The sequence below is a fragment of the Cyprinodon tularosa genome, unplaced genomic scaffold (genome assembly GCF_016077235.1).
Source record: "Cyprinodon tularosa strain WSP-4 unplaced genomic scaffold, ASM1607723v1 ctg376, whole genome shotgun sequence".
In the NCBI taxonomy this organism is placed as follows: domain Eukaryota; kingdom Metazoa; phylum Chordata; class Actinopteri; order Cyprinodontiformes; family Cyprinodontidae; genus Cyprinodon; species Cyprinodon tularosa.
Genome location: NW_024039092.1, coordinates 85329 through 97814, shown reverse-complemented (window position 1 = coordinate 97814; position 12486 = coordinate 85329). Strand labels below are relative to the sequence as shown.

General features: G+C 39.1%; 1 protein-coding gene across 1 annotated transcript; it reads left to right on the top strand.

Annotated features, from left to right (window-relative positions):
* The first annotated feature begins 2048 nt into the window (after nt 1–2048).
* epor (erythropoietin receptor) lies at nt 2049–9471 on the top strand. Its single transcript, XM_038296746.1, has 8 exons — nt 2049–2344; nt 2992–3127; nt 3229–3398; nt 5933–6084; nt 6172–6328; nt 7666–7753; nt 7886–7973; nt 8058–9471. The coding sequence occupies exons 1-8, from the start codon at nt 2242–2244 to the stop codon at nt 8796–8798; spliced, it is 1635 nt and encodes a 544-aa protein (XP_038152674.1). The 5' UTR covers nt 2049–2241; the 3' UTR covers nt 8799–9471.
* Nucleotides 9472–12486: the final 3015 nt, after the last annotated feature.

The window sequence follows — 12486 nt, the reverse complement described above, 5'->3', positions numbered from 1 at the left end:
GTTTTAAAGAAGAATGTTTATGAATCCTTCGCCTATTTTTTTGTGGTCCAATGTGGATCTCTGTTTACATCAGCACCCAAGTGATGTAAATATGCACCGAGTTGCATTCAAACTGATGGGGATGGGCTGCTGCCCCCCCATCCCCACCCCTCCCCCATCAAAGCCACTTATCACGAGTGTAGACACATGGTTCTGTGCAGCTCAAACGATGAAAACATTAGAGTGCAGACGGGAGATAAGGAACCGTTTAAATGTTCCTCCTGTAGGCTGAGGGCTTGCTGCGGTTTCCATTACACCGAGCTGTTGCTGATCACTCAAGGTGCTGCAATCTATCAATCAATCAATCCATTGTATCCATGGTATTTTATAGAAGTCGTTATGCCAGATTTGGGAAGATTACAAACACAAACTGTGACGTACTTCATTGGGATTTCATTTCAACAGAAAGCAGTTAATAGTTGTAAAGGAGAAGGAAAATCATCTTTAGATTTTCTTGGTGCCCTTTTGAGTAAACATGAAAATAAAAGCCCCCTTTATATTGGGGAATGTTTCTATAAGCTTTGGATTTAAGTATGAGTTCAGATTTTAAACTGACATGATATGCTTTTGTTTAAATCAAAGGTGACTGAAGTGTGTTTTTGGGTACCCCCCCTTTACTTCATTATAATCACATATTTTACAGTTTTAGAAGAAAAGGGGATTGATACAATTCATAAACATGTTTTTCTCATGCAACAAAGGTAAAAAATCAATTCAGAAAAATGTAGAAAACAAAACCCCAACTTCATTTGTATAATGTATCTTTAAAGTACTGAAGAGAAAGTTAAAGAAAATATACTAAAATCATGAATTATTACATTTTTTGCTATATTTATGTTATGTAAAATTCATCTTGACCATAGTAGCTCTCTTGGGTTTGTTCTCCAGTTGGAATCCCAGCCTTTATAGAACTATTTTGCTGCATCCAAAAGACTTTCTTCTATCATTTCCCCTTTTTCAGCATTATACATTTTTCTGTCAACTTTCTTAGACTTAGATTTAGACAACTTTTATTGTCAATTTTGTATACACAGAGTGTTTACAAAATGAAACTTTCATTTTGTAAAGCTTTCATGACATTCTCATTTCTTAGCAGTAATCAAATGTAAACGGCATGGTGCTTGTTCTTATTAAAGGAAAGCCTTCCCACAGCATGATGCTTCCTCCACCATGTTTTCTATGGATGGAAACAGGTTTGATATCAGCCATAGATGATTAGCAGAATAAAACAGCCTGCATCTAAAATCTCCCACATCAGAAAACTGATAGAGACACTGAATACATGCAATTGGGCTTTTATTTGAAAATTTAAAAAAATAATAAATTAAAGTGGGATCTTTCAAACGAAAAGGCTCAAATATACATTTCAATTTCTTTGATGTTGATTTTTTTTTTCTTTGTGTGACTGATATCAATGGATTTTTCTGCACAATTAGTAATAAATTATATGTGCTCATATCATATTAAGCCAATATCGGTATCGGTTTATACTCAAAGGTGCGATATTACTATCATACTGGAAAAATGGAAGTTGTATTGGGACATCCTAATGTTTCCTTCAGGTTCACATGATTAGTTTTGTTTTGCAACCAAACAAAATTCACAGTTTTGATTTCATCTGATCAGAGAATCTTCTTCATGAAGCACTGCTCATGAAGGATTCCCTGTTGCTATTTTCTAAATTATAAAGTCAAATGATTTCACACTGGCTGATGCAACTCTGCTGCTCCTCCACAGTTACCACAGGGCTTTTTCTATTTTTATTTTTAGCTGTTCTGAGTTTTATTAAGATGTCTTAGAGGGAAAATGGTTGATTTTGTTTTTATTTCTATAAAACCAGCAGTAGCTCTGCAGGAAGTTGCATCAACCCAACCTGCTGTTTGGAGCATTTTTACGCGCAGTTTGGATCTCAGAGAAAAAAAACTGAATCAAACTGCTTTCTTACAGTTTATGGACAGTTTTTTCGCTCCACCCCCTTTTCCTCTGACTGCAGAGCGTAAACATCTCAACGCCGCGTCTTATCGCGGTCCAACAGGCGCGTAAGAGCGCAGCGCCATCTCTGCCATATCTGAAGAAAAAGAAAAAGGAAAAAAACAGCAAACACTGCTGGCTTCGACGCGCCTGTTTTCTGACAGTTGGTTGTCCGGGGATGCAGGTGGACAGCACAGTCCGAGTCTTTCTGCGCACAGACAGGACAAAAGGATGACATGTGACCAAATCATCCGACTGGTGGCACTTTTCCTGATGCTCTGCGCTGCTGGAGCTGCTGGGCTCCTGAAAGATGCGCAGGACTTCAACAGGAAAGGTAGGATCAGCTTCATGCAGCTGTTATTGATGCAGAGCAGGGTGTGAGACATCAATTCAACAATAAGTGTAGAAAGATACACTGAAAAAAATAATGCGACTGCTTTTGGCATTTACTTAATAATATTTAGTTACTTTAACACAATTTTATGTCCTACCCTGCTATCATGAAACAATTGTGTTAAAGTAACTAAATATAAATTAAGTGAATGCCAAAAAAATGGTTGCATTATTTTTTTCAGTGTAGAAACTGTTCAATTTTTGTTTGTGTTTTCAGCAGCTTTGATCATTTTGATGTGAATATGATAATCTCATACAAAAAAAGTAAAGTTTAAAACCATGCACTGGACTTTGTTTCCAAGTTTGAACACATTTCGTTTCCCATCCAGGAAGCTTTTTCAATCCAAAACATCAGGAATAGGGTTGTATTTGAGGTTTTATACAGGAGCCCACCTCCAACTCAACCCTATTCCTTAAATGTTGAATGGAAAAAGCTTCCTGGATAGGAAGCAGAAAATGTTCAAACTTGGAAACAAAGTCATGTGGATTGTTTTTTAACTTTCTTTTTTTTTTTTTTTGGAATGACAATGACCTGGATGACTGAGAATCTTCTCCAGATAATCTCACAGCTTCATTCTCTCTGTTCAGTTTCAATGCTTCTAAAACAGGAACCAAAGAATCCAAAGTGCTTCACAGAGACCAAAAAGGACTTTACGTGCTTCTGGGTGGAAGATGAGGAGCGGGCTGGCTCTGTGGATCAGTACTCCTTCACGTATGCTTATCAGTGAGTCGGCTTCATATAAATAAAAGTCAATAAAATTCAATCCAACATCTTCTTTCCAGACCCTAAATGTTGTGTCACATCCACTTTTCTTATCTGAACAGAAATGAGAAAACAATGAACACGTGTCCGCTGGACGTCCTGCCTGCCACAGGTGGGAAGAGGCTCTTCATCTGCCGTTTGAAGCAGGTTCAGATGTTTGCCCAACTGGACATCCAAGTTTATCGAGAGGGAATCCAGATCCATAACCGCAGCCTTCTCATTGAGCTGCTGTGTAAGTCTGTGTGTGTGTGTGCTCTCGTTCATGTTCCCCTGTGGTTTCCTACTTTACTTTTCCTCTACAGGTGCTGGTCATAAAATTAGAATATCATGAAAAAGTAGATTGATTTCAGTAATTCCATTTAAAAAGTGAAACTTGTATATTATATTCATACATTACATACAAACTCATATATTTCAGATGTTTATTTTGTTTAATTTTGAGGATTACAAATGACAACAAATGAAAATCTCAAATTCATCATATCAGAAAATTAGAATATTGTGAAAAGGTTCAAAATTGATGGCCCCTGGTGCCACACTCTAATCAGCTAATTAACTCAAACCACCTGCAAAAGCCTTTAAATGGTCTTTCAGTCTAGTTCTATAGGCTACACAATCATGGGGAAGACTGCTGACTTGACAGTTGTCCAAAAGACGACCATCGACACCTTGCACAAGGAGGGCAAGACACAAAAGGTCATCGCTAAAGAGGCTGGCTGTTCACAGAGCTCAGTGTCCAAGCACATTAATAGAGAGGCGAAGGGAAGGAAAAGATGTGGTCGAAAAAAGTGTACAAGCAAGAGAGATAACCGCACCCTGGAGAGGATTGTGAAACAAAACCCATTCAAAAATGTGGGGGAGATTCACAAAGAGTGGACTGCAGCTGGAGTGAGTGCTTCAAGAACCACCACACACAGACGTATGAAAGACATGGGTTTCTGCTGTCGCATTCCTTGTGTCAAGCCACTCTTGAACCACAGACAGCGTCAGAAGCGTCTTGCCTGGGCTAAAGAGAAACAGGACTGGACTGCTGGTGAGTGGTCCAAAGTCATGTTCTCTGATGAAAGTAAATTTTGCATTTCCTTTGGAAATCAAGGTCCCAGAGTCTGGAGGAAAAGAAGAGAGGCACTTCATCCACGTTGCTTGAAGTCCAGTGTAAAGTTTCCACAGTCAGTGATGGTTTGGGGTGCCATGTCATCTGCTGGTGTTGGTCCATTGTGTTTTCTGAGGTCCAGGGTCAACGCAGCCACATACCAGGAAGTTTTAGAGCACTTCATGCTTCCTGCAGCTGACCAACTTTTTGGAGATGCAGATTTCATTTTCCAACAGGACTTGGCACCTGCACACAGTGCCAAAGCTACCAGTACCTGGTTGAAGGACCATGGTATCCCTGTTCTTAATTGGCCAGCAAACTCTCCTGACCTTAACCCCATAGAAAATCTATGGGGTATTGTGAAGAAGAAGATGCAATACACCAGACCCAACAATTCAGAAGAGCTAAAAGCCACTATTAGAGCAACCTGGGCTATCATAACACCTGAGCAGTGCCACAGACTGATCGACTCCATGCCACGCCGCATTGCTGCAGTAATACAGGCCAAAGGAGGCCCAACTAAATACTGAGTGCTGTACATGCTCATACTTTTCATGTTCATACTTTTCAGTTGGCCAACATTTCTATAAATCCTTTGTTTTTATTGGTCTTCAGTAATATTCTAATTTTCTGATATGATGAATTTGAGATTTTCATTTGTTGTCATTTGTAATCATCAAAATTAAACAAAATAAACATCTGAAATATATGAGTTTGTATGTAATGTATGAATATAATATACAAGTTTCACTTTTTAAATGGAATTACTGAAATCAATCTACTTTTTCATGATATTCTAATTTTATGACCAGCACCTGTATATTCCAAATAAAAATCCAGTGCACTTTCCTTTAGAAGTTATCCAGTTTGACTTAATTATCAACTGGAATAAAACATCCCTACACGGGGGTGGCAGCATGGATTGAGCTGCAGGAAAATTCTGCAGGAAAAGAATTTAATTGCTGTAAAAAAACAAACAAAACGAAACTTGAGACTGCCACACCGGCAGGACAGCAGCATTAAACGTGTAACTAAAGCTGCTGTATGGAACGGTGCAGGTTAAAGCTCGATCAGATCCCTCTTATTACAATCCAGATCTGCTGCAAATCTAATAAAGAAACTGGGACCAAACTAAAACTGATGAACTCTCCGTCATATCAGACTGTTTTTGTAAAAAGTTGGGTTAAAACTGACATTTTTTGTCATCAAAAATCTTGGTGAAAACATATCCAAAAAGAGGCACCGATATCCAATCCAGGTATCAGATATCAATGATTTAATATCAGATATCAGAGAAACAATCCAGTGCAATTCACATGGAACTGTTATTTCTTTTCGCTGCTTATTTGTCAATAAATAATATAAAGCACATTTATTGTTCATTTGTTAACTTTCTTTTAACAATGTTCATGTTCACTCATGTGAAAAGATATATAATCTATTTGTTGAATCAGATTGTTATCAGATATCGGCGATATTCTCAGTCCAAGTATCGGATGTATTGGAAAAAACTGGATTGGTTTTAAAATAAATACTTTTCCCTCTAACTTTATATGTAACAAAACAATGTTAGGTTTTTAGAATTAGTAAAAGTTGTCATTGTGAAAGAAAGTTTGTTTCTCATTCTTTTTTAAAATAATTACCTCATGTTTACCTTCATGTTTGTCTGGCAGTTCTGCTCGATCCTCCTAAAAATGTGACGGTGAGCACCACGGGCCATCAGGGGCAGCTGAACGTGAGCTGGGTGCCGCCCTCCCCGAAGTACATGGGTGACACCATGATCTATGAGATTCGTTATGCTCCGGTGGACAGTGAACTTGGGCAGGTATGAAGGCTGTTTAGTGACCACACCAGTGTAAGAAACATGGAAGAATTTTCACTGCATGCAGTGAATTTCACTCTCTGTCTGCAGGTGGAGGAGATACAGGCCTGCTCTGAGATGATCCTGAGGGGCCTTGAGTCTAGTACAAAGTACAAGGTTCAAGTCCGGGTGAACCTGGATGGCATCGCCTATGATGGCTATTGGAGCGCCTGGAGTGACCCTGTGTTCATAGAGACTTTGCCTGCAGGTAGATGTTCTGCATGTTTCCTATTTATGATCATATTATAATGCATCCCAGTTAAATTAGAATGTTCTAAAAAGATTGTGCTTGATATGCTAAATCTAGTTAAGTCATTTTTTCTTAAAATAAGTGCATTTGTTCTTGAATTGAGGAGGTAAAAGAGACATTTTGCGAATAGAACAAGACAATTAACACTTAAAATAAGAAAACACAATTGCATTGACTTATTTCAAGTGCATATTACCTAATTATCTTATTTTAAGAGTAAAAATACTCATTCCATTGGCAAACTATCTCATTTACCTACTCAAATTAACGGCGAATACACTTAATTTAAGACATTTTTACTTATTTCTAGATCGTTTGTGCAGTGATATATGAGGTATTATCTGCACATTTAAAGATCTAAATTGTGGCCCAGGGAACATTTGTGGCCCCTGGACTATTTATATATTGGCCCTAAACAGAATTAGAGGTTTGGTTCACCAGCAGAAGTTTACCTTCGATTACTGCACAATCCTACTTTATGAAAGTAAATTTTAGGTATTGGTGTAGAGCAGAGGTCACAGATTAGCCGACCGCGGTCCGGATCCTAACCCACCTGCTGGCTAATCCGGACCAAAAGATTTATAAATTACCGCATGTTGCTCAAACATTTAGAGGATGTTTGGGTCAACCTGCTGCTGTGAAGCAGGATTCTCCACCATGAACAGAATCAAAAATAAATATGGATCCAGGCTCAAAATGAGCACCTTGATCTGTGCTTTAGAATGGCTTAGTCTCCATTCAAACCCAGGTTTAAAGCCTTGCAGGGCAGCCTAAAGCCCACTGCTCTCATTAAGCCAGAAAAAAATAAAATAAAAACTTTTTTATAAAATATGTGAATCAGGAAATTGTCTATATACCAAACTGAGCGATTTTTGTTCTCTAGTTTAAAAACACTTTTGATTTTAAGATGGAAAAACTTTCTATTTTTTGAAGTTAAAAATTCATAAAATGTATAAAAACCTAATTTTATTTAAGTGTTAAATTATGTTTAAAGTAACAGATTATAATTAAAAATTTCCCCTGACCTTTATTGGTTGATGATTTTCTTTATTCGGACCCTGCTGGTTTTTAATTGGTTTTTAATTGGTTATCGCCTTCCTATGACGACATTATTCTTTTTCTATTGCATCCTTAGATCATAGGTGAGCAGGTAAATTAAAAAAAAAACAGAACTGTTGTTGTGTTAAATATGTGTTGTGGCTGTGTGAACTTTCCATCTAATGATTTTGCCCCAAATAACAAAAATGTGGACAAAACTGATCTAAATCAACCTTAACTTTCCTTCTACCCTACAGATCTTGACCCACTTATTGTGTCTCTGACCCTCATCATCCTTTTCATCCTCGTTCTGCTTTGTGTTGCTATGCTTCTGTCCCATCACAGGTCAGTGTTCTAGGATTAAACACATCTATGGCTTATTTCGATGCTACAAAATGATTCATTGGCTGAATATACCCAAAAACTATGAATGTAAAAGTTGCGGAACGTTGCATTCAATTCTTTCTTTCTGTTTAGATTCCTTATCAAGAAATTCTGGCCGGTTATTCCAACTCCTGACAATAAATTTCAAGGTCTTTTCACAGTATACGGTGGGGACTTCCAGGTAAGAACGTCTTAGAAACATGGTTACCTTTGATTTTGTGGTTTTTGTGAGCATGCTCACTCATTTCTTTGTGTTTCCACATAGGAGTGGTTGGGACAGACCAGTGGAAGCCTATGGCTGACTTCCCCTTTCATCCTCTCTGAAGAATGCCCCTCTCCACTGGAAGTACTCTCAGAACTCAACCTTTGCCCGCCGTTGTCATCACCACCACTTCCACCAAAGGCCTCAAAAGCGCAGAACATCGTCAGCAATGAGAGCGGGGTTTTGAATACAAGTTCCCCTGATGGAGAGTCAGTGGACAGAGTTGATTCTGTTCAAACACCAGAGTGGAGAGCCCCCCATCATGATCACTGGCTGTTGGATCGTCTTCGGGAGTTCCAACAGCATCCCCTCCCCAGCTCCCAGTGTTCTCTACTGGAATCCCAAGACACCTACATCACCCTCAGCGGCAACAAACGCAACGAAGAAGAGCACACAGAGGACGCTCTTGAGGAAGCCTCACCGCTTGGGGTTCTCTTTGACTCCAGAAAGACTCCCAGCAGTGAGTCTCACTCTGACCTGGGCTCTGTGCAGCAAAGCACCGGTTCTGGGAACCTTTCATCTCAGTCCAGCTTTGAGTATCCTAACAATGCCTGGATAGGCAAAGAACAGGGATACACCTACATGGCAGTTGCAGACTCTGGGGTTTCCATGGATTACAGCCCTATGAGCAGAGCTGACGACGTTGGCAAAGTGGTTATCTACGCCAATGACTACAAAAATGAGATACCTCATCATAGAAGACCTCTCCTGGTGAGGCAGTACTCTGTCAACGACGATGGCTGAGAGGACGATGACTTGGAGACCAGTTATGGGTATTCAGGGCAAGCTATTGATTGCCTCGCAATAACTGTTAAGAAAATAAACACAGAGCTGACGGACATCAGCTGAAGGACTCAAAGACAATGATTCTTTGGATAATCTGTAAAGGACATAACATGGCACACATGAAGCAGTATCAACTGTGAGTTACAGCAAATGCTTATTTTCAGCATCATGCATACATATCCACCTTATCAATAGGATTAGATCCGAGTAAGATTTTCCAGTGTTTATACTCTAGCTAAATGTACTTCTTTTCTTCTTCAGTGGTAAGATTCAATGAGACTTGCACAGTACATGATTTTTCTAACTTTCCCCCTGGGTATTGCTTTAGTGTGAAAAGATGTATTAACAAACTGCCACTACCCGATCCGTCCCGGAAGCATGATCCGTTCTGCGCATGTGCTATCAGCTTATGTCCGATGATGCATCAGAGAAGCAGTTTAACTGAGAAAATGTAAAAAGCATTAAAATTGTCTCACAAAAGTCATGAAACATTTTTTAAAGATGTGTTTTAGCTTTATTTGGAAAATTAAGGATAGAAATAAGTAATTTTAGTACCATAATTACATTATACATGGACGCCCCGATGTATATCTGCTTGTGCATGTGCAGGACGGAACGCGTAGTGGCATAAAGCTTAAACAAGCAACTAATTCACAATGAACCCTTCTTCTATGGTCTCCTTTAATTCAATTCAATTCAGTTTATTTATATAGCGCCAAATTCACAACACATGTCATCTCAAGGCACTTTACAGTTCAACCAGATCATACAGTCAAATTGATACAAAGTTTTCTATCTAAGGAAAACCAGTTGATTGCATTGACTCATTGACTCAAATACAATCCCCCACACTAAGCATGCTTGTAGCGACAGTGGAGAGGAAAAACTCCCTTTTAACAGGAAGAAACCTCCAGCAGAACCAGGCTCAGTGTGAGCGGCCATCTGCCGAGGCCGACTGGGGTTCAAGGAGACAGAAGCAGAGATACAAAAAGCAGCTGTAAAAGGCGCCTGGTCCAGGAAACACACAGCCAGGCAGACGAGCTCCAAGGCAGCTCCCATGCCAGAGGACGAAGAGAGCACATCCACTCAGTCACGGTCAGAGAAACAGGACCACACTGGAAAACAGGCCGATCTCCAACATCTATTAACAAGGGTGTTGATAGAAGCAGCACAGCTGATGTTTTTTTCCAGGATGACGTCACAGCCAAACAGGAACAGACGAGGCAAAGCTACTCTGAGGAAAAGCAGAGAGAGCAGAAGGTTAGAGATTGAACTAACAGATTCTGCAGAATAGGAGAACAGAGAGAGAATGAAGCAGAATGATGAAATGGGGGTCCCTATGTCCTCCAAAAGTCTAAGCCTATAGCAGCATAACTATAGAGATAGCTCAGGATAACCTGAGCCACCCTAACTATAAGCTTTATCAAAAATGAAAGTTTTAAGCCTAGCCTTAAAAGTAGACAGGGTGTCTGCCTCACAGACTAAAACTGGTAGTTGGTTCCACAGGAGAGGAGCCTGATAACTAAAAGATCTGCCTCCCATTCTACTTTTAGAAATTCTAGGAACCACTAGTAAACCTGCAGATTGAGAGCGAAGTGCTCTGTTAGGAACATAAGGAACAATCAGATCTCTGATATAAGATGGAGCTTGGCCATTTAAGGCTTTATATGTGAGAAGGAGGATTTTAAATTCTATTCTTGATTTAACAGGAAGCCAATGAAGAGAAGCCAGGATAGGAGAGATATGATCTCTCTTTTTCATTTTCATTAGAACTCTGGCTGCAGCATTTTGGATCAGCTGAAGGCTTTTAACTACAGTTTGTGGACTTCCTGATAGTAAAGAATTACAATAGTCCAGCCTTGAAGTAACAAATGCATGGACTAGTTTCTCAGCATCACCCCTGGACAGGATATTTCTAATTTTTGCAATGTTCCTCAGATGAAAGAAGGAAATTCTAGAAACCTCTTTGATATGGGATTTAAATGACAGGTCCTGATCAAAAATAACACCAAGATTTTTTTACTTTATTATCTGAATTCAGTTTAATCCCATCCAAATGAAGTGACTGGCTAATCAGTTTCTTTTTCAGAGACTCTGGTCCAAAGACTATAACTTCTGTTTTGTCTGCATTCAGAAGCAGAAAATTAAGAGTCATCCAGGTTTTTATGTCTTCAAGACATGCCTGTAATCTATGTAATGGGTTAGCTTCATCTGGATTTATAGACAGATATAGCTGGGTATCATCAGCATAACAGTGGAAATTAATCCCATGCTGTCTAATAATTCTACCAATTGGGAGCATGTATAAAGTAAAGAGAATTGGTCCTAGCACTGATCCCTGTGGTACTCCACAGGTAACCTTTGAGCGTGTTGAAGATCTATCATTAACATGAACAAACTGAATTCGATCAGATAGATAAGATTTAAACCAGTCTAGTGCTGTTCCTTTAATTCCAACAAAATATTCAAGTCTTTCTAAAAGAATATTATGGTCAACTGTATCAAATGCAGCACTAAGTAACTAATAGCGTAACTTAATAGCGTAACTATCTGTAGGAGTATTTGGCTATAGTAATAGTAAAGTTCTGCACTCTAAGTTTTCCAACTCTTTTGTCTCTTATAATAAATGCTAATCCAAACTTTCGATTAACATTGTATGTATAACATAACATTTATGATGTTTTTTTGCAACCCAACTGCCCAATAACCAATACCGATTTTTTTCCCTCTACACAGGCATCCCCAAAGTCAGTCCTCAAGGACCACTGTCCTGCAGGTTTTAGATGTTTCCCTGCTCCAGCAAAGCTCATTTACATTGATAGTTGATTAACAGGCTGTTGCTTAACTGCAATCATTAGAATCAGCTGTGCTTAAAGCAGAGAAACCTCTAAAACTTGCAGGACAGCGGCCCTCTTGGAACAACTTTGGGAATGCCTGCCCTAGACCTACTTAGGCTACTTTAACACAGCAGCCTGAAGTGACCCAAATCCGATTTTTTTGCCCATATATGACCTGTATCTGAAAAAAAATTGGATATCACAAAAAAATTAGAACTGAGCATTAAGGTCTGCAATGTGAACTTGGCCTTTGAGACACTAGATAGTTTTCCTCCTCCTTTTTAGCCTTTTGGATGTTTCTCAAATTCAACCAAACCACCGTCATTTTTGCCTCAGCATCTCCTCTTTACCCATGTTTCCAACCAACAGAACTGTGAACTTTCAGTGAACTTTTAAAAGTTCTTAGAAAGGAAATGCGAATTTGTGGTGTCTCCTCTCAGTTTAAAGCTTATTAACCAAGCGCCACGTAATGTTGTTGTCCAAAGTACGTCCTCAAACATTGCTGTAATCAACAGAAAGTAGAGGTTGCAGGAAGACGACAACATCAGAAACAGCTGATCAGTCATGTGAGTTAAAAGTTCAATATAAGCTAATCTGAAGTGTTTCCATCCCCCGTTTTGAGTATCAACCCTTTTTCGCAATAGCATAAAACCACCCCAAGCGAGAATAAAAGCTCTTTTATTTTATTTTGCTGTCTGCATCAAACTTTTTTGATGGGATACTTCAAAATGCACATTAGAAAAAGCTGATGGAAAAACAACTTGTGACAGAATAAAGGCCTGCTTATACTCCTGCATAAGTGTGTCGCA

What these genes read in the sequence shown, in the direction of transcription:
- epor (XM_038296746.1), top strand. Translation starts at nt 2,242, where the DNA reads ATGACATGTGACCAAATCATCCGACTGGTGGCACTTTTCCTGATGCTC. An exon ending in TCCTTCACGTATGCTTATCA is followed by an intron (nt 3,128 to 3,228) that starts GTGAGTCGGCTT and finishes TTATCTGAACAG; the next exon opens with AAATGAGAAAACAATGAACA. An exon ending in CCTTCTCATTGAGCTGCTGT is followed by an intron (nt 3,399 to 5,932) that starts GTAAGTCTGTGT and finishes TTTGTCTGGCAG; the next exon opens with TTCTGCTCGATCCTCCTAAA.